The 21,297-nt window shown below is 43.3% G+C and overlaps 1 protein-coding gene across 2 annotated transcripts in view; it reads left to right on the top strand.

Moving 5' to 3' along the window:
* Window positions 1-21,297, top strand: part of LOC144112906 (receptor expression-enhancing protein 1-like) — a 35,769-nt gene that overhangs the window by 6,212 nt on the left and 8,260 nt on the right. For both annotated transcript variants that reach the window (XM_077645724.1, XM_077645723.1), the window contains exon 6: window positions 19,104-19,188. In XM_077645724.1, the coding sequence (XP_077501850.1) occupies window positions 19,104-19,188 (85 nt within the window). The remainder of the gene's footprint in view (window positions 1-19,103; window positions 19,189-21,297) is intronic.

Raw genomic sequence — 21,297 nt, 5'->3', positions numbered from 1 at the left:
GCCCAATTCAGCAGGGTTGAAGTGTTGTCCCTTTATTGTGAAGCTCTCAAGAAATACATAAAAAAACTTAAAAAAATTAAAAGTGAGAGGAAGCCCGCACCAAACCAGAGGTTATCCCAGCAAAACCAATTGAAAAAAAAGGGGCCAACGCCCAAGAGAAAACTTAGGAAAAACCAATTAGAAGAAGAGAAAAAAAGGCACTAATGACGGCTGGGCAAAGGCGGTTTTTAGGACAGAGAGGCCCGAAAGGATTAATAATTAAGAAGGAGAAAAAGAAACATGGTTAGGTCCAGCGTGCCCAAGAGCTTCAGACGTGCTCGCAGGTGGCCAGGTACAGGGAAGGTGTGGGTAGCTGTAGGAAGGAAGAAAAGACTAGAAAAGAAAACGAGAGCCCCCGCGGTGGCTGAGTGGTTATGGCGCTCGGCTGCCGGCCCGAAAGACGCGGGTTCGATCCCGGCCGCGGCGGTCGAATTTCGATGGAGGCGAAATTCTAGAGGCCCGTGTACTGTGCGATGTCAGTGCACGTAAAAGAACCCCAGGTGGTTGAAATTTCCGGAGCCCTTCACTACGGCATCCCTCATAGCCTGAGTTGCTTTGGGACGTTAAACCCCTATAAACCAAACCAGAAAAGAAAATGAGAAAAAAACAGGAGATGAATAGGCTTCAGAAAGCAGAAGGGGTATATAAAAAAAATGGGGGGGGAGGGAGAGGAAAGTGAACCAGGATAGATGAGAAAAAAAGGTAGAAACAGATGAAAAGATAATTCAGTGAAATTAAAACGTAACTAAATAGGTAAAAAACGGAAAAGAAATATAACCCTGGCATTGGCGACAGCTGTTGATTATTTTTAACTCTAAATCATGTCATATGGGTTATTGTGGCCCGGGAGCATGAGTACAATGGTTGCATTGCTTGCTATTGTGCTTTAGCAGAGTGTATTGTGAGTAGTTCATGAGCGGTAGTCAGTTCAGCTTAGTATAAAATTGAGCTTATTGCGATAAATTAAAGGAGTATAGACACCTAACTTTTGGGTGCGTGTTTTCTTCTTTGTAATGATGTGTAAACCATTATTATACTTGGATTACCACTTGGTATTCTCCTAAGACCGCTAAATAATTTATAATCTAATTTCTTTCTTGTGCTGTTTCATTTTTCGCTTCAACAGCTGAACGATGACTGTGACGTCAAAGTGTGGTTATAGGTCACGTGAGGCATGAAAAACTGCAACATAACCGCTGCTTCCACATTCGTTCTCTTTCCGGCTCCTGAGGAAGGCTGGCTTCACCATTGTAGTAAATTAAAACGAGGAAGCAGCGATTATATTGCAGTTTTTCCATGTCTCACGTGACATATATGACCACACTTCAACGTCTCAGCATGACAGAAAAATTCAATTATAAATTATTTAGTGGTCATAGGTGAATACCACACGGTGGTTCATGCATAGCAGTGTCTTCCGCATCAGTGTAGGGAAGAAAACATGCTGCCAAAATTAGGTGTCTGTACGCCTTTAAGAGGAGAACATGGGTGATAAAAACACCAAATTCATCACATAATATAATAGTTTTTATTGCTTTTACATGCATTATGATTTACTATCTGGAAAAATTTGCAACTCTGTGTGCCTGTACTTGAACCCTCTATTTCACAAAATTTACATGAATGGCTCAAAAAGTTTAGGAATTCACGCACGCCTCACACTTCCACATTCACGGAATTGCAGCCCTGCTCTTCTACAAAGCACATTTATGCCAAATTAATTATTTTCCTTATCATCCAAAGATGTTTGCACAACAAAACTCAGCTGCAGTGTCCATTAGTAAAATAGTCCACTGTGTGATGGAAGAAAGAAGTTGCAGCACTTCCTAGGATGTCAGTATTTATTTCTTTTTGGAAAAGGGATCCTTTTGTCTAGTCATGAATTGGTCCTACCATTCTGTCCAGGGAATTCAAATGTAGTCGGCATCACTGACTTCATGGAAACAGCACTAGACAATGAAAAAAGTTTGAAAACATGCTCATTCCTAGATGCCTTGTTACAAAGGGTTACAAGTTTTTGACAGTTTATTTAAGTATTCCAACAGAGCACTCCAGTATGCACTAAATGTAAGAAACCAGCGGTACACATTACGGTCATAGCTGTGGTTCTCAAACGTCTTATCCTCTAGGAACCCCATTGCCTTTCAGTAAATGTTGCGGAACCACTTAAGTTTTTCCCTAATGTTTTCCTTCCAGACGTGTATGCAAAAAAAAAGCATATGGATGCATGGCCCTTTAATAAATTCTGATTGTCCAATCAATAGAGGACTCACTGTAGCAGTGAAACAGTCCACTGTTAAAATAACAGCAAAGTAAGCCGTTATAATGAAAGGGCTCATACAGCAAGGGAATGGGGTGCCATGCATGGATCCGTGGGGCTCGAGGAATTCAAAAAGGCAACCAGATAAATCCCTGGGTTCTGCAGAGCCTACAATACATCTGGTGCTCCTTCTGAACATTGTGCTGTTTCACTGCACAGGTGAAATGATGTGAGAAGCCACATGAACTTATATATCTGAATTTTGATGGCCCTTCATGCCGAATCCAAATCTACATGCATTTGTTCAAAATTTAATCTGTGTTCACCCAGAGCTTCAAGAAGCAAATGCAATTAAAAAGTGGCAAAAGGAGTTGCACGCTGTCGGCAGTCAAATTACACAGTGTGTTTCCGCTAATGCACACTACTTAACAAGGTGATGGTTCGGGCTAGTGGGTATGCGTTATGATCCATAGCGCAGCAACAAAACAGGGGACACACACAAGCGCTAAACTTCCACTAAGGCTTTATTTGGTGCACACAGAATTTATACATGAAGAAAAGAACGATACCTGTCAGATTAGACAAGATAATTTGTGAACAAAAGCTTACAAAGCACATGCAACACATTTCACCGGTTGGCATACTGCTCCTAGTCCAAAATGCCATATCTTTCTTTGTCAGCGACAATGACGGACTGCTGACGCAGCTTTCAGGTCCAGCTCTTTCGATTGCGGCAGCCTCGGTAATTTTCCTTGTTAATCTATCCGCATTTCTGCCAATCACCTCGCATTCTTTGAAACCAGGCTTGCATTTATGAGCACGACAGTGCCGTGCCAAATTGCTGGAACTGCCATCCCTAACTTCCCTATGGTGCTCACTTAACTGCTCATTAAGGCATCTGCCTGACTGCCCAATGTACGCCTTGCCGCATGAAAGCGGGATACTGTAGACTATTTCCTCAGTGCACTGCACGAAAGGGTTTCTATGCTGAATCGTGCAATTATTCTGAAGCCTGCTGTCAGGACAGGTGGCCTTGCAAATACGGGACAATTTTTCTGGTGCAGACATATACACCTTCACTCCCACTTTTCGTGCTACCTTCTTGAGGGAGTGTGACAGCTTGTGGACATATGGCACCACCACTAACTTGCTGCCCCCTTCGCCATCAGTTCCAGTCTTCTTGGCCTTTTCCTGCTGGTGCAAGCTCTCAGCAACCGAAACTAATAAGTGTCTCGAAAATCCTGCTGCTCTGACGCGGTCCACCTGGTTATAAAAACTACTTTTCATCAAGCATGCGCTGGACTTGCTAACTGCATTTGAAAGCACGTCTTCACGACCCCTCGCTTGACCAGCCTCGTTTTCGCAGGCGAAAAGGGTAATAGGGGCTTCTCAGTCTGGGCTCATGCATCCAACAAACCTGCTGTCCAGTAACCAGCTTTAGGTCAAGAAACCGAGTAGTGCCCTCAACCAGAAGCTCATGGGTGACCTTCAGAAGGTGCAGACACTCGGAGAAGGTAGGAATAGCGGTTGCGGCTGTTGCAGAAACATCTCTATGGCTCTTACGAAGGACCACTAGGTAGTCATCAACAAATCTAAACGTCCGAATGACAATAGCAACATCCAGTTTGTTTTGCAGTCACCTGTCTAGACTAGCAAGTAAAGGTCACTGAGTGCAGGAGCAATGCACGAGCCGATGCATACTCCATCCTTTTGCAGAAATACCTCCTGATTCCAGCTAACAAAGGTCGACAATAAACTCAAGAACCCGTCAACGGACACACCTGATTCATTCTGAAAAGCAACAGCACCAAAGCGATGAATGCAGTCTTCGATACATGCTAAAAGCTGCTGATGTGGCAGGGAGTAATATAGATTCTTCACATCTATTGAAAAAAATTCCACATCTTGCTCTTCAAGTTCTTTTAGAAACAAAACCACTTGTTCTGAGCTTCTAATCAGAAAAGGATCATCAACGCTCAAAAGTTTGAGATGTCGTGGCAGAAATAGCCCTACCTCCTTCTGCCACGTGCCTCGTTCAGATACGATGACGCGGAACGATGCTTCAGGCTTGTGCGTCTTCACTGAAAAAAAAACATCTCGAGACCGAGTTTATCCGCCTTTTGGACTGCAAGCGCAAGCCTAGACAATTCAAGTTGTAAACATAACCTTTTTGCTTGTGCTTTTACCTTTCCCAAAGACACGCTTTGCTGCTGATTAAAAACTGAATCAACTGCCTCACGCGCCTTCTTACGGCTTGTGTGTGTCCCCTGTTTTGTTGCTGCGCTATGGATCATAATGCACACTAGTTTCCTGCCAAATAAAGGTTTATATTGCAGTAGTGAAACTCTTGCAGTAATATAGCATTAGCCCCAACCGCTTTCCATTTGAAATTGAGTGCATATTTTCATTTGCTAAAAAGTTCAACAGGCAATGTTAATTAATAATCTAATAATGAGTAAAAATATCTGTAGGTGTATAAGGGAGTCATTACAAATATACTCCACCTTGGGGGATTCCCCTAAAACATAGGACCAACACCTATCTCTAGGTGTGTTAGATAGGTGCCAGTAATACTGCATCAATTCTATTGTTGCAGAGTGCATACCATTTTCTAACATGTATTGCTTTGTGTTTCACAAAACACCTTGCGTGTTGAAGGGATACTGAGGTCAAGCTGAAGTTGGTCTATGTTGATTTACTACCGCATTCTAATGACAAAAAGGTTGCTGTATTTACTTGCATAATTAACACACTTTTTTTTTTTTTTCCTAAAGCTCTCTCAACATTCAGGGGTGCACTCATTATGAGGGGCAAAATATTCATAAACAGTTTGAAGTGGCAAAATGGGGCAAAAATTAGACTGGTGGAATAAATGCTTTATCCGGTACAACTCACCTTCAAAAAGTCAGCAGAGATACTCAAGACTGCTTACATGTGAGAATTCGTAAGCCCACCTGCTCACTTTGTCAATGCAATCACCGCGTGCTGCGGCGTGATGTAACCCGATGCCATGCAGCTAGCAGTTCTAACTCTACATGACTCTACGTAGCCGCCACCCCGACGCCACCATGCCCCTTCTGATCTGTGCGCTAACTTCGTGAAGGCACTCGCCGCCCTACCACGGCCTGCGCCCCACTCCCCCACCAGCTGTCGTATCAGGTTGCATTAAGATGCACCAACCGTCTGTGTGAAGTCATTCTAAACTTTACATTCATAAGTACCTGGTAATCATACAACTCCTTGCGCAATGGTGCAGCAGTTAAGGGATGCACCACTGCCTTGTGATGGCTGGTGCTGCCACCTGTGGGGTTTGTGTGCGACCCAAGATGTGCTTCCCGAGCAGCCTCTCATGACCAGTCACTAATTTAACTAACAGGTGGCAGTTAAGCAGCAGGCGACTGCGCTGGGATGGCAGCTGCTGCCATCGGTTGGACAATGCGCGAACCAGGTTGCTCTTCATGAGCACCCTCGCGCAACCAATCATTAATTTAACTGCCATCTGGCAGGTTGCATGAGGGCGCGCGCACACACACATGCACGCGCGCACACACACACACACAGAGAGAGAGACAGACAGACAGAGAGAGATGGGTTTTCGCTTAGTGGGGCAAGTAAGGCTTACACCTTAATAAATCAAAATGCACTCTTCAATGCGGCTTCTTGGCTCGAGAGCGCCGTAAGCAACTTTTATCTTAAACTCACTCGTATAACTGGCGTAGCTGCCCACTGCTCCATCCAAAAAGGGCACAGCTCGAGATCACTCTAGCATACCTTGCAGTATTCAGCACGAAGCCCAACCACAAGTTGCTACAATCCTTAATGTGGCAGATCAAGCTAAGAAAGCCTTTGTCATTAGATGTGGCTTCTTTTTTTCTCAGATTCTTTGTGGAACATTCTTGGCTGTTCTTCCCATAGGGCTAGGTAAAGCAATCTTGACATTTGGCATATGGAGCTTTATATTGTGTAGATGTTGTGCCATTCATGAAAGGGTGTCTTCTAGCATTCACATCATCATTGGTACACTGCGTGGCTAAACAATGGGGTGATTTTAGTACTTGAGGGGGAAAAATAATATTTCTACAACGAAAGCAAGGAGTGCGTTCACTATGTGAGTAAATGTGGTACTTTTACTGAAAACAGTGCTTTTATAAGCTACAGAGGGCAAAAAATGAAAGTATTGCTCCCAGTGGCCGTTTTCACAAGGACACTGCTATGATGTCAGTGCTTTCATTTTTTTAAATGCACATCTCTGAGGCTAGACTACAATGTCATCCACTTCTAGCCACATGTCATGGAGTCCAAAATGGTCTGATTGTTATCATCCGAGTTGTGAGTTGTATACGAGTGATGGGAAAAAAATGTTCCATTTTCAACTTTATATTTCGCGGCAATAAATACCTATTTTGCTCCCATATGAATGTTTTCAGAGGCCCAAAAGGGCAATGAAGTTAAGAACAAAATTGGACAAAGTTGGCCCTCATGTCTTCATTATAATGTCGTCATTATGTCTGGGGCATCAGCATAACTATCTTGCAATGTTGTGTCTTGGAAATTATATATACTCCTCAACGTTGATATCTTGATGAGCTGCAAGGGCATTTTTCTGGCTGATAAGTTAGCGGGACTCAATGCAAGCACATGGAAGACACACATGACAAAGTGCTCCCTTCTGCTTGTCTGATGTTGCAATAAGTTTTCACCCAGAAATATGCGCCAACTAGCCCAGCAAACTGTTTCACTTATTTTATAGGGGGACTGTTAAGTTACGGGAATACTTTTTTTGTCTATTAGTTGCATTGTGCATATTGAGAAGTATAATAACTTGTGCCATCGTACACTGTGGTAGCGAAATTTAGCATATAAGCTCTTCCCCTGCTAGTTGCTGTTTGACAAGGTTGATATATTTATTATTTTATGTTAGTGTTGCTCACTGCAGCATTTCTAAGCAACGATACTCCTGTCACACGGGCACTTTCAAAGGCTATTCAATGAAGAGGCTTAGAGATTTTCTATTGCGAATGCGAAGGAATTGTGCGCCTGCTATGCGGCAAACTCGATTGCTGTGAAGAGATTCCATCCTCTCGCACCAATGTATTGTGGCACCATCGTCACTGCCAATAATAGCCTTGCAAGCATGCAAGCAATCAGCCTACAAGTTTAACCTGAGAAGGTTAAATACAATATGCTTATTTGCTGCAATAATACTGATCATTCTTGAAATTAATTTGTTGTTTGGACAAGCTGTATAGCATTCATGCACTTTTGAGGAAGCTGGTGTTGGTTGTTTTTGTACCCGTGGCAAGAATGGTGTTATGCTTGTTGCTGTGTTATGTAGCCCAACCTGTCTTTTTTTCTGCAAAATAAGTTGTATATTTTGAAGTTCCATATTTTTAAGAGATTATACTGCTCAGATTTTATTCCCAAACATCTTATTGCAATCTCTGTATTTGAGAGTGCATGCAGCAGCTGCTTGAGCTACCTCGAGATCTGTATGCTGTTCCACACTGCAGCGTTGACTCGATAGACTATTCACTCGATGGCCATCGGAGTCACCCATGTAGCAGTGCTCATTTGGCCTTTGAGTCGATAGCCTTTAGGTACGAGGGCCTTCAAAATGACTGTATGGCAGGGGTATAAAAGGAGCTGAGGTAAAGATAAACAAAATGTTCTGTATTAACACGGATGATACTGATACGGATGATAGTTTTTCTGTTAAAATAATGGCACTGCCTGGAGAAGTTTGTGAAGTTGACATATACCTTATTTGCTTCTTCAGTTTTGCCCTTACCCCACCTTTTTTTCTGTGATGGCAATATTTTCACGGTGTGCTCTAGCATTTGTATTTGTACCTATGCATTCGTGCATGCTTGCGTGCTGTAACCTGCTTTATGCACTGCAGAATGTGGGTTCAGTGGGATGGGCTGTTAAGTAGCATGTTTTATTGGTGCTTTCAAAGGTATGTGTTTGGTTTATTAGTCCAAAATGTTTCCAGCCTTCCTTTTTTTGGGGGTTTATACCATCTTAGGGTTGTCTGGAGGCCCCAGCCGTTAACAAAGCAGCTGCAGGATTAAGGAGGAATTTTTTATTTATTTATTTCTTTCCTGTGATCTCAATTCAGGGCGTGGAGGCACTTCCCCAGGCAGAGCCAAGCGAGCCTTTGCCAGCTTCTTCTGCTAACGAATCTAACCGCGGACGTGACAAGCGTCACTGATTTTTGGGCTTTTTCATTTGTGCTTGTGCCAATCCTATTCTTACACTCTTGCCACTCACTTTTTACCATTGCAATAAATGTCGATTTTTACTGTTTACCATAACCGTTTTTGTTGCCTTTATTGACTTGTTTTGCTTCCTTATTTTAACGATTAACGTAGCAGCTGTTGTAGGGTTTGTATACACTTGGTTGCCTGTTGACTCATAGGCTACAGCTTTTAGCACCGGCTGCGTGTATGCTGATTGCAGAGCCCTCAGTCCATAGACCCCTAAGAAATATGGTTATTGATGTCTTTTTGTGTCCTAGCTACACTGCATATCGCCTTTGGCTGCCTTTGTTACACTGCAGTATGGCAAGTTAGGTGCTTATACCTTTGCATTATGCATTTGATGCATTATTTTGACCAGTAGTGGCAGAACAAGTACTTGGATCATTTCAATTCTTGGCCAAGGGCAGGTGAAACAATTAATGCGAAATTTTTTATCAAAAGCCTGATGTGTCAGAATGGCTGACATGGAAATAAGAGGATGGGCAATAAAAGCTATTAGCCATTGCGGCTCATCTCGCTGTCTTTTGTCAAGAGGAACATGTATCTTTTCATTTTATTTATTTTTCTTGGTTAAGAGATGAAGCTCTTTTAATTAAAAATATAAGCATGCGGTGATATTGAGAATTTATTTGTTTTGTAAAACTCCTGTCAAGAGCATTTATTCTAAGATATTTTGACGGTTGCCACTCTTACTTCCATTGAGCGCAGAGGGAACTCCATCATGAAGCTGTACAGTTTTAACAGAGACTTTTCAGTTTAAGATGGAGATCGAAGCTGAAGCCACTGCCCATTCAGGCAGTTGCTCTACAAACTAAGCTAGCCTGAACAGCTAGCAGATGGCATGACAAGAACAAATTCGTGAGCATCTCTGAAGAGGTAACAGTGTATGCCCATTGTATTTAAGGGATTCTCTGAAAGTGGAGTAAATCTAAAATAATGGAATAATCACTTATTACCATCTACCCAGGTGCAACCATAGGGGACAAAAAAGAAAGCTGTGTAGCTATTACAGAACCTGCATCATCAGCCTGACTGCACCCATTGCAGGGCCAAGGCCTGTGCCATATCTCTCCAATTAACCCTGTCCTGTGCCAATTGCAGCCAGCCTATCTAACTTCTTAATCTCATCCACCCATCTAACTTTCTGTTGCCCCCTGCTTTGCTTGCCTTCTCTTGGAATCCACTCCGTAACCCTTAACGACCATCTGTTATCTTGCCTTTGCCTTTCCACGCCCATTTCGTCCTCTCTATTTCGACTAGGATGTTTGTTCCCCGACCCACTCTGCCCTCTTTGTGTCTCTGAATGTTACGCCTATCATTTTCCTTTCTATAGCTCACTGTGTTGCCCTCAATTTAAGTTGAACCCTTTTCGTTAGCCTCCACGTTTTTGACCCATAGGTGAGTATTGGCAAGATACAGCTGTTATATGCTTTTCTCTTGAGGGATACTGGTAAGCTGCCATTCATGATCTGAGGGTAAATAAATGATGATGATGAGAAAACCTGCCAAATGCGCTCCACCCCATTCTTATTCTTCTAGTTATTTCACTCTCGTGATCCCTGAGTAGATGTATTCCCTTACCTCTTCCAGCATCTCGCTACCAGTTGTGAAGTGCTCCACCCTTTTGAGACTGTTGAACTTTACTTTGGTTTTCGGCATATTAATTTTTAGGCCCACCATTCTGCTTGCCAGTCTAAGTCATTGATTGTGCTTTGCAGTTCATCTCCGGAGGGACTTAGCAAGGCAATGCCTTCAGTGAATCGCAGATATTAAAGTATTCTCCATTAACTCTTGTGCCCATCTGTTCCCAATCCAGGTCTCTGGATACCTCTTGTAAAGAGGCATGAATAGCCTGCTTGTCTGACACCCTTTCATTTAAGAATTTTATTGATGAGTTTGTGGAAGACTATGGTGGCTATGCAGCCATTATAGATAGCTTCCAGTATTTTTATATAAGGCTCCTCTACACCCTTAATCAGCACTGGCTACTGAGGTTTTGACTGAGTCAAATAGTTTCTCGTAATCTAAGAAGGCTATTTATAGGCGTTGGTTATATTCTGCGCATTTCTCTATCACCTGATTGATAATATGGATATGGTTTATTAATGTGAAAGCATTAGGTGGCTATGTCCCGAGAACTTTCCCCGTACGATTACGTCATTACCTGTGCAGATAAATGTGCAAAAGTTTGGTTGTGTTAGATAGTGTGTGATGAGATCTCGCTGTGGGAAAAATGTGGTCTATGTGGTGAAAATAGGTAATTAGCTAGATGCAAAAATTACACTTCGACATCACAATAGCCACGGACGTTGACATAGCTTCTCTGCATGACTGTGTCGTTCTGTAAAGATATATGTGCAAACTTTGATTGTGTTAGGTAGTGCGTGATGAGATCTTGCTGTGGGAAAATTTTGGTTGGTGAATTTTAATTAGTGAAATAATTAAATGCAAAAATTACACTTTGACATCACAATAGCCCCGTGTATGTCCCGTGTTTCGTGTCAGCCAAACTTTCTCTGCACAAATTGCCATTCTGTGAAGCTAAATGTGCAAACGTTTGATTATGTTAGATAGTGCGTGATGAGATCTTCTGTGGGAAACATTTGGTTGATGAATTGCTATTAATTAATTACTCTTCGACGACACAAAAACCATGGATGCCTAGTTTCCTCTTCACAACTTTTAGGCTACCTCCATACTTTAGAGCATGCGCGATTCTCTCCGCATTAAACTTCTTTATGTCGGTTACCTTGTGCTTATTGATTAGCTTTGATAGCTCTGCCAGTTCTATTCTGTCTGTGCAGTTAGATGCTTTCATGCTTTGGCATTTCTTAATCAGATCTCTCGTCTCTTGAGAGAGCTTGCCATTATCCTGTCAAACCATCCTACCATCTACTTCTACTGCACACTCCGTAATGATATTATTGAGGTTATTGTTCATTACTTGAACATTAAGGTCATAGTCCTCAGTTAAAGCCAAATAGCTGTTCTGCAGCGAGATATTGAATTATTCTCCTTTCCCTCTTGCCGCTAACTCTTTAATGGGCTTCCGCTTCCCTAGTTTCTTCCATCCCCTCTTCAAGTCTAGGCTAATTCAAGACCTTACCATCCTATAGTTGCTACAACGCACCTTGGACCTCACATCCTGCACGATGCCAGGGTGAGCACATAGCATGTAGTCTATTTCATCATTAGTCTCATCATTGGGGCTTTTCCACGTCCACTTCCTGTTCTCTTATTTACAGAAGAAGGTATTCATGATCCGTAAATAATTTATCTGTGCGAACTCTGCTAATTACTCCCCCCTGCCATTCCTAGAGCCTATCTATGCCATAGTTTCCCACTGCCTGGGCTCTGTTCTGCTTGCCTACCGTAACAATGAAGTTGCCCATCAGTGCAGTCTACTATGTTTTTACTTTACTCATTGCCGATTCTACATCTTCACAGAAGCTTTTGACGGTCTCGTCATCATGCTGGATGTAGGTGCATAGGCCTGTACGACCTTCAGTTTGTACGTCTTCGTAAGATTAATTATGATAACTGCCGCCCTCTTGTTAGTACTATAGAATTCCTCTATGTTGTCAGCTATATCCTGATTGATAAGGAACCCTACACCTAGTTCTCGTCTGTCTGCTAATCCACGATAGCATAGTACATGCTCGCCCATTATCACTGCATACGATTCATCTGTTCTCTTAGCCTCACTAAGCCCTATGACATCCCATTTAATACCCGCCACTTCCTCGAGCACCAATGCTAGACTAACTTCACGGGTTAAGGTTTTAATGTTAAATGTTGCCAGGTGCAGTTTCCATTGCGGCCTGTCCAGAGCCAGAGATTCTTAGCACCCTCTGCTGCGCCACAGGTGTGACTGCCACCTTGGTCAGTTTCTCCGCTGCCACTGGGAACTCGGGGCCGAGGGTTAATCCTGTTTAGGTGAGGGAGTGCGTTGTCAGTTCTGGTCGCCGCAATCAGTCTGCACCGCAGACCTGGTTATGCAAACTCCGGTCCTCTTGTACACGAGACTGATGTTCTACCTCTATGCCACCGCTGCATTGCACACAGAAGCTGGTGCAAAAATTTGTCCTAGTCTGGGGATCAAACCAGGCATCACTGCGTGTCTGAGGCAGTTACTCTACAAACTCGGCTAACAAGGATGGCAAGCAGATGACAGAACGAGGGATATAAACGTGCACCTTCAAACAAGTCCAGTACATGAGGAAGTGCTTAATACATCTCCACATCTGCAATCCCCCTTCAGCTGCTACATCTCATTTTGATAAGTGAAGCTGCTTTCACTGTCTCCTCTAAGTTAGTTTAAATATTTAAATTTGTTGTTTTGAGTAATTGGTTAATATTGCTGTTTGGCAAAGTGCAGGTGCCAATTCTGCCAGGATTTGTGCTTACTATTTAATATAGCTGCATTCTGAATGTCTCCTGCAATTATTCACTCCAGTGGTTCTCCGTCTTGTGTGCATGGGTATGCATGTAAAGTTGCCAGAACTGTGTGAATGGTTCCCCGTAGGGGGCAGTTAGGCTTGTAAGTTTTGGCACTAAAAAATAAATTTAAGCACAACTTATTGTCACCGTTATTAATTGACTGTCTAAAAGACAGGCACAGTGACAGTTTCCTGGCTTTTTCTGTGGGTGTTAAAGACCTTTACTATTCAATTCCACATGACGACCTGTTGAACATTCGGCACCTGTGTTTGCTTCTGTCTTTCTTGTCCGTGTTGCTACTGTGCTGTAGTTGTCAGTATTTCAGAGGACGTCGCTCCCTGGTTGACCAGTAAAGTGGCTGCGGCTCACTCTACCCGCCTGGGTAGAGTTCACGACGCTGGCTGGTTTGGGTGGGGCCTGCTTCGCAGAGTTGGTTGCTGTTGGAGAAGCTTATGGTTTATCGTCAGGCTCCTTAGGGGTGTGCGGCCCCAGTTGTTTCCGTGACGACATCTTTCCTCTTTTTAAAGAGGGCACAGTCGCCATCTGAGCTCCTTGTGTGCTTGAGATGAGTCCAGGCAGCCACATGAGTAGATGGTAAAAATGTATTAGCTACTCAGGCTGCCGTGGTAGGCAAGAGTGCTTTAGGTCACTCCTGGGTGCCGAAACTCTGAAAGCAGCTGTCCAGCAAAAGGGTGTTAGTCTGGGCTAGACGGTGCATTTCGCAGGAAAAGGTACAGCGCAAAAAAGACAGGACTAAAGGAGCAGACAGACAGTCCAGCGTGGTTAGCTGGTGGCCGAACAGCAGCTCTAAGAGTGACTTAACAGCCTTGACTGGTGTCCATCGGTGGCGACATATAAATCATTTTAAGCGAGTTGTGAAGGCCTTCTTTGACTGTACAGACTGCTTGTTCTGCCAGGCCATTCAATTGCTAATGGTAAGGCGTGATTATCACATGCTTGACCTTGTTCCTTTCCGTGAAATTCTAAACACTGCCAACACAAATTTTGGTCCGTGATCTTAGATTAGCATATGTGGCAGTCCAGTCCTGGCAAATACGGCTCTTTAACACTTCAATGGTGGCTTCTGATGTGCCACTTATAGGTATGGCCTCTATACACTTGGTCTCACTATTAATCACCACGAGCAGCACATGTCTCTCAATAGGGCATGCGTAACCCACATGGACTTGAGACCATTTCTAAGCTGTTTTTGGCCATGGTACTGGTGCTGCATTGGGTACGATACTTTAAAAAATTAGCTGCGGTTTAACTACTGCTGAACTTGGTTAGAGAGCGAAAGCTGTGGTGTATTGGGCAAGTAGACGGGGCTTGGCGTCTGTAACGTTGAGTGCATTCCACACACTGGATAGGCAGCGCCCACCCTGGCAGGTGGCAGTTAAATTAATGGTTAATCGTGAGAGGTTGGTCACCCAATGAACGCTGCGGCCTAGTCTACCGCCCTCTACTGGCATACCAGAAGGTCAAGTGGTGCGACACCGTAGTGTACCACATATGATACGGCCTATAGCCACACTTGACCTCTGGCTCACTTGAAGGTCAACTGCCAACGCATGGCGAAATCTGCTTTACCTAGGGTAGTGAAGCTTTCGCTTCAAAAAGTATCTTCAATACCGACGCCCGATACCATCAAAAATTGTATTTCTGATACTGATACAAGGTACGGAGGCAGAATTCATTTCCAATGCAGATTCTCAATACTGTATTGTTGATACTTCAATACATCACAGAAATATAATAATAACCATCATCAGCCTGGCTAAGCCCACTGCAGGACAAAGGCCTCTTCCATATATCTCCAATTAACCCTGTCCTGTGCCAGGTACGGCCACCCTATCCCTGTAGACTTATCTCATCTGCCCACCTAACTTTCTGCCGCCCCCAGCTACACTTCTCTTCCCTTGGAATCCAGTCTGCTACCCAAAGGGCCATCGGTTATCTTGCCTTCACTTTACATGCCCTGCCCGAGCCCATTTCTTCTCCTTGATTTCGACTAGGATATCATTAACACGTGTTTGATCCCTGACCCATGGTGCACTCTGCCCTCTTCCTGTCTCTTAACATTATACCAATCCTATTTCTTTCCATAGCTTGCTGCACTGTCCTTAAATTGTACCCTTTATGTTTAGCCTCCACGTTTCCGCCCCATAGGTGAGTACCAGTAAAATACAGCTATTAAAAGCCGGTAATATGATTATGATTAGCTGAGAATTTATCCATGATTTCTGGCATCTTTAGTGTATTAGGTATATCGCAATGTTTTTGGAAAAGTTTAACAGAGTCTGGCCACGTGGACTTTTTTAAGATCCAATTTCTTTGAACTCTGCTGTCGGTGCAACTGGTTTCGTTAAAACTTTAGCACTGGACTTACACCATGGTGATGTTGAAATGATCACATCCCTTAAAAGCCTTGCAAAATTTTTGTTTTAAGCTAATTATCTTTTTGCGAATCGGTCTGTGAGCACTTGACTGCATGCAAATAAACTTTCCTGATACTTTTCGTTTGTTACTGCAATATTTGCCAGTTTGCCTGTGCCTTTGCCCTATACTAAAAGGTGCAAGCTTCGTGCAATTGAGAACGTCGAACAGTTGTTTTCCAAGCACTGTGTTTAACAGACGTTTTTTTTATAAAAGGAAAAGAACAAAAAATAAATAAAGTGGCTGAAAGTTTTTATTAGGCAGAACATATCTTGCTAATTTCTGTTATTTAGTTGTTACGTTTACTTTAGGGTATAAAGTAACAGCATTTGCTCAAACCGCTGGTCTCTAAGAGTCCCATAATGTAGCCGTGCTATAAGCGAACCAAATGACTAAAAACCTCTGTATGCAGGAGCAGCCAAGCATGTCGTTGTGTCATACTTTATGAAGGTGCCTTTTATCAATGGATAAGAGCGGAGCATAGCCGCATCAACTTTAGAATCCTGGAGGTAGAGTTAAGAACTCAAGTTTTACTAGTGCCTCTTGAGAATGCGTTGGCTGATGCATTTGACGCTGCCGGCACTGATGACCCTATTGACCTGCATATGGAAGAGTGCATGACCTTTATTGTGCGGACAAAGTTAACAACACATGTTTTGCAAATTCTGGAGTGTAATAGCAGATAAGTCTTCCATATCTGCTGGTAACCACCGCAACTTGAAAGAGGGGTGAAGGGGTGTTATTTTTATAACAATAGTGAGCCTGTCTCTTCATCCTTTCTGTCACCCAGTGTGCAGAAGCGCAACATATATGTCGCCTGTTTGTCAAACAAGGAATGTAGGAAGACATAAGACTGACCAGGCCAATGGCATTGGCATAGTCTCTTCCTAATTCTACTCCATTCCTTTTTCAGTGAACTAACACATGAGCGAGCTTCACCAATGCAAAGTCTGATTCTCAGCAGCCTTAAAATATGAGGCACACTTTTTTTCTTTTTAGTATTGAGTATTGTTAAAATACACAGTACACTAAAATTTAGTTTTGATACCGGTACTCCTATACTTTCATTTTCCGCATGTGATACCTAATACCGGTACACAAAATGTATCAAAAGATAGTATCGAAGATACATGTATCTTCGATACTGCCCATGCCTGTACTGGTGTCTGTGCTGGAGGCATCGCACTGGCTTGCATACAGGTCATAGATTAGGGCTGTCGCTTCTTAATATTGGCATCTGTTCTCTGGTATGAGAATATAGTTCGTGCCAGATTTTTTATTGCAGCCATTCCTGGGTCCATTTCATGCAGCAATCTTAGAAGACCTGCTGTGGGCAGCGGCGGCACTACTCTATGCCTTCAGTATATCAGGTCTTGACTTACGGTCATCTCGCTCTTTTGCTGAAAATGCGGCTGGAAACGCCCCTCTGTCTGTGCTAGGTATGTCAGCCAGCCCTGCAAGATCCATTCCCGGACTTGCTGCAACATAAGTTCCCGGATGGTAAAGCTCGCCCACTCTTTGGCATTAATAAGAGTCCTCTCCACAGTCTCGGTGTATAGTATGTACCCGGGCACCTTAACATGCTCCTTGTCAGGCTGCCCCTTCGGAAGAGGACTGAAAGCACCTACATGTTCTTGGAACCTGGTTTAAAGACACGTAGTCTCTAAACCGGGTTACGCCAAACTGGAGAGCCAACCGCTGTAGAGAGTGTTGTAAATTTCTGTCATTAGTGTCTGTGGAGAAAAGTTCTTATCTTTAACGTGTACATCTTAAGGCGAGAAAACTTTTCTATGGAAGCCTGGGAAACTCTTGGCGGCCCGGGTAGCCATGTGGCATCACTTGAGTATTGGAGGACGTGTACTGTTCTACAAAGCACTCTGATTGACATAAATTTCCCTAAAGTTTCATTCGCGGCTCGAATGAAAGCATTATTTAAGAAGTCTGAAGCTGGTAATAAATAACAGCGGTGGCCATGTTATTGGTGTGCCATTCGGTAAAGCAGGCAGGTGATCGTGTCATTTATTCCTGTCGAATTCATCCTGTGTGAAGACGTGTGTGCTTCTTTTATCTTGACATACAAAATAGTGCAACACCACACAAGGACGAGAAAGAACTCACACAAGCGCTTTTCCTTGTGCGGTGTTGCACTATTTAGCATGTCATGTGTTACCAACAAACCCAAGTAGCCACTTTATTCAACTATATTTCTTTTAGCTTGGTTCTCCTAGGGTAAGTAAAGAGAGGAAGCAAGGGAAATGCATGCCCTGCTGGATCGACATGCGACCTTCCCTCGGTATAGTTTTGGATTGTCTGGTTGGCGCCGTCGCTTATCTATCGTGGTCGTGTTGGTGTTTGAAAAAGGCAGCAATCTGTAAACACTCACAAGTTATTTAATTATTACAACTGTTATAAACAACGGCCCAGCTAGCTAATTAAATGTGAGTGCTGTCTAAAGAAGGGCTTCCATCTACAGGATGCCCTAAGGGCACGAGTGTGTGGGCATCTGCGAGAATGGCGGGAGCATGCAGCAGGAGAGCACGGTGGGCTTTCCTGCTCACGCCACTCCATAAGTTAAGAAGCTGCAAAGTTGAAAAAAGTTTCATCGAAAGACCGTTTTCATGGCCCGCAAGCCTCCTCTAGCGCTACGCGAAGTTTGCATGTGCGCTGCCTCCTCTGAAGGCTGAAACCAGACGCGCTCTTGTCGGTTGTTTCATGAGCGTTGCTGTGCGGGGCACGTTATATTATTACAAATGCGTGGCTTAAGTTACCAAGTTTGCACCCATTTTTTTCTTTTTCAAATGAAGATGTGTATTTTCGGATTCTTATAATTGTTCTGTATACGATTACCGGTGGTAATCCGATGGCTGCAATGGTGCTTTTAATTGAGCAAAGGCACAAGTAAATGAGGCGATCAAAAAACATGAAACGTAACGCTGCATTCGGCTGCTTGAGTCGTTTGGTAGCCAGAGCGCCTTGATTGGCCGAGACACACTTGACACAGGCGCATGAAGTTGGGGTGGGATGTGTGTGTGTGACTGGCTTCGGTAGCAGGTTTGGCTTCTTCAGCGTGCACGATTGGCAAAGGTGGCTAGATTCTTTTTGTTCACTGCTTCTGTGATGCTTGTTCGGGGGCTTATAATTTTTCAGTCTTTGTAGTCAGCTTCATCCTATCGAATCCTTACTAATTACAGCTCTATAATAGTGACCGAGGTGGTAGTGGCTGCCGTCGGGCTATCGTGCTGATCTTCAGTGAGGTACATAGCTCAGGAGCGTTTGAGATTGTTTTAGAATGCAGCTCTTAGACGCCCGTTCCTGGCTTACACGTTGTCAGTGTTGTCGGTGTAACCGGCAGACGTATTACAAAGCGAAGAGCATGGCAAAGGATGAAAATAGGGCGATAAAGAAGGGAGGGTGACAATGAAAACATGTTGAAGGGGTAGTGGTCTTGTCATTGCCCAAGTCAGGTGATTCCGTGTGCAAAGATTGTGGGCCCCTTAATTGTTGCATAGGTGTGTGGCTGGTTATGTTTACCACAAAACTGCTAGTCGCAGTCTGAATTAGCCATGAATCGGCAATCTAGCCATCATCCAGAACATGGGCTTCTATGCTTCACGTTCCTGCATGTGAACATTTCTCCTTACCTTTTCAATATGTCTTTGTGGTTCCAGGCACAAGCGGCAATCATCGCACACAGGAGCCCTGAGCTACCAGCACTCCGGGACAGACAGGACCAGTCAGATGGGAATGCTATTGGTGGGTATAGTTCTTTGCACATGCGATGATGGCAACACGGCACCATTTCTGCCAAATTGCATCTAAAGACCTACTCTGCAGCGTGCGCCAAAATCGCATCTTAGAGGGACAGTCTACTGTTGGAGACGAGTATAAAAATGTTGGCTAATTCTGGTAGATCACGACACATGCTGGCAATAACGACGGCAGAACTCCTGATTTAGGTATAAACTTATATTTTAAATTATCGAAGAAAGTCTGGTCTGAGTAGATGGTAGATTTGCACAATGTTCTCTTGTTGCGGTTAACATGGCAGATGTGTGGAGCAAATATACTGCATTTCATGACTGTGCTCTAGGGTCAGACAGAGTTATTTTTATTCATATCAACTCAAGGCAGCAAAATTTTGGTTCTTTCAATAAATTACAGCAGCTTTTATTGTTTATCCTTGCTTGATAATCTTTTAAAATTTTTTGAGAAAGAAATTGCATAACCAACGCTGCTGCTATGCTTGGAGCGACACTGCCAACAAAAGCTGTTGCTGGTATCTGTGATAGATATCGCCTCTGTTAGTTTGTTGATTGTATTTTTAAAACTACCTTAGTGCTCTCAACTATAGTTTTAATGAAATCTATGCACCTCGGTTAATGTCAGGCTCATTATTGCCATTGCTTGCTACCTTGGCGACACGGCAGTCATCGTGTGCATAGAGTTGCACAGAGTCACTTTACTGACTATATATGTCTTGTCCCCAATGTTGGCACAGACATCATAAGAAAGCAAGACTGCTATATAGGAAAAATTAGGTCATAAATTGTTCCGCTATGTTTCTCGTCGCCATCAATAAAAGTTGGTAGGCTGTCCCTTTGATGAAAAATTGCTCCGAAATACGCCGCACAGCGTAGGGAAACGGAGATTGAAAGCATTCTATAATTGTAGCTGATCCTGCCCATGTCACTATATCTATGCTTTTTAGCTGTGTGGGTGCAGTTTTCTGCAAACAGGTGCTGAGCCTACATGCCACGCATTTGGCTGATTTAGTGGCACATGACTGTTGACATATGTTTAGCAGGTGACTGGAGCTAGTGCTTGCATGCTTTTAATAAATCACAATTAGGTTCTGTGTGCTACATTACACTGCCATGGTGAGACATTCAGCATGTTAAGAATGGAAAGGTTTTAGATGGATTTATTTAACTGCAAGCAAGTGCCTGCAAGATGTTACCTGTAGACCAGACATTATTCATGTCAATAGCTGTACTGCAAGGTGAAATCTCACTTCCATCACACGATTATTAGCTCTTAATGCATGAGTTGGTGTGGTCTGAAGTACAGTGCATGTCACAGGTAATTCAACAACAGACGGGATCACGCCTCCATTGATTGAAGCTGCTTTAGATGCTTTGGATATTTTTATTTCGTATCAGCACTTTTTGGCGGTTTTTACAAAATCGATGCACGCAGTGCTGCATTGTTTGCAATGTAGCATGAGAGTTTCAAAAGCAAATTCGAGTGTTTTGCCAGAATTTCATTGTAAAAATAAATTTATAAGCACTGTTGCGTGACTGTTTGCATGGTGAAGAATTTGGAGAACTGCTAAGTGTAATTGTCCGAGTTTTTTAGTGCCAGCAAAAGATAGAGCTTTGGGAACAGGAAGTTTCTACTGTGTAGTGGAATGCTTGCAGGATTTTCAAGATGAGCTACAATGCCACAGATAACCTTGACGTGAACTGCATTGCCCAAAGGCTGATACCTGTCTAATAATCAACCTCATTATCAATGTTGCACTGTAAGTGGACTTATTTAGTCCAGTTACTCTTGCCGGGTGGCTCAGTAGCCAGCGTTTTCTGACACTAAAAACGAGCTTGCAGGTTCAATTTCAATCACGGAGACAGCAGCACATGTATACAGGATATAAGAACTGTCCTGCACTGAGATTTAGGTGCTTAGGTGCTCAAGATTAACCTCATAGGCAGAATGCACAGTTGCGAGTAAAAAAGATTTGCACAATGATGTCATGGCTGGCATGGCACCGTGCTTTGTGACCACGCCTGGCACTTTTGTCATCAACGTGTTCATAACCGCGTTGCTATCTGCACTGCAGTGACACATCACTAGTGCTAATCTTTT

The sequence above is a fragment of the Amblyomma americanum genome, chromosome 1, assembly GCF_052857255.1.
Source record: "Amblyomma americanum isolate KBUSLIRL-KWMA chromosome 1, ASM5285725v1, whole genome shotgun sequence".
Taxonomy (NCBI): domain Eukaryota; kingdom Metazoa; phylum Arthropoda; class Arachnida; order Ixodida; family Ixodidae; genus Amblyomma; species Amblyomma americanum.
This window is presented reverse-complemented; position numbering and strand designations above follow the sequence as displayed.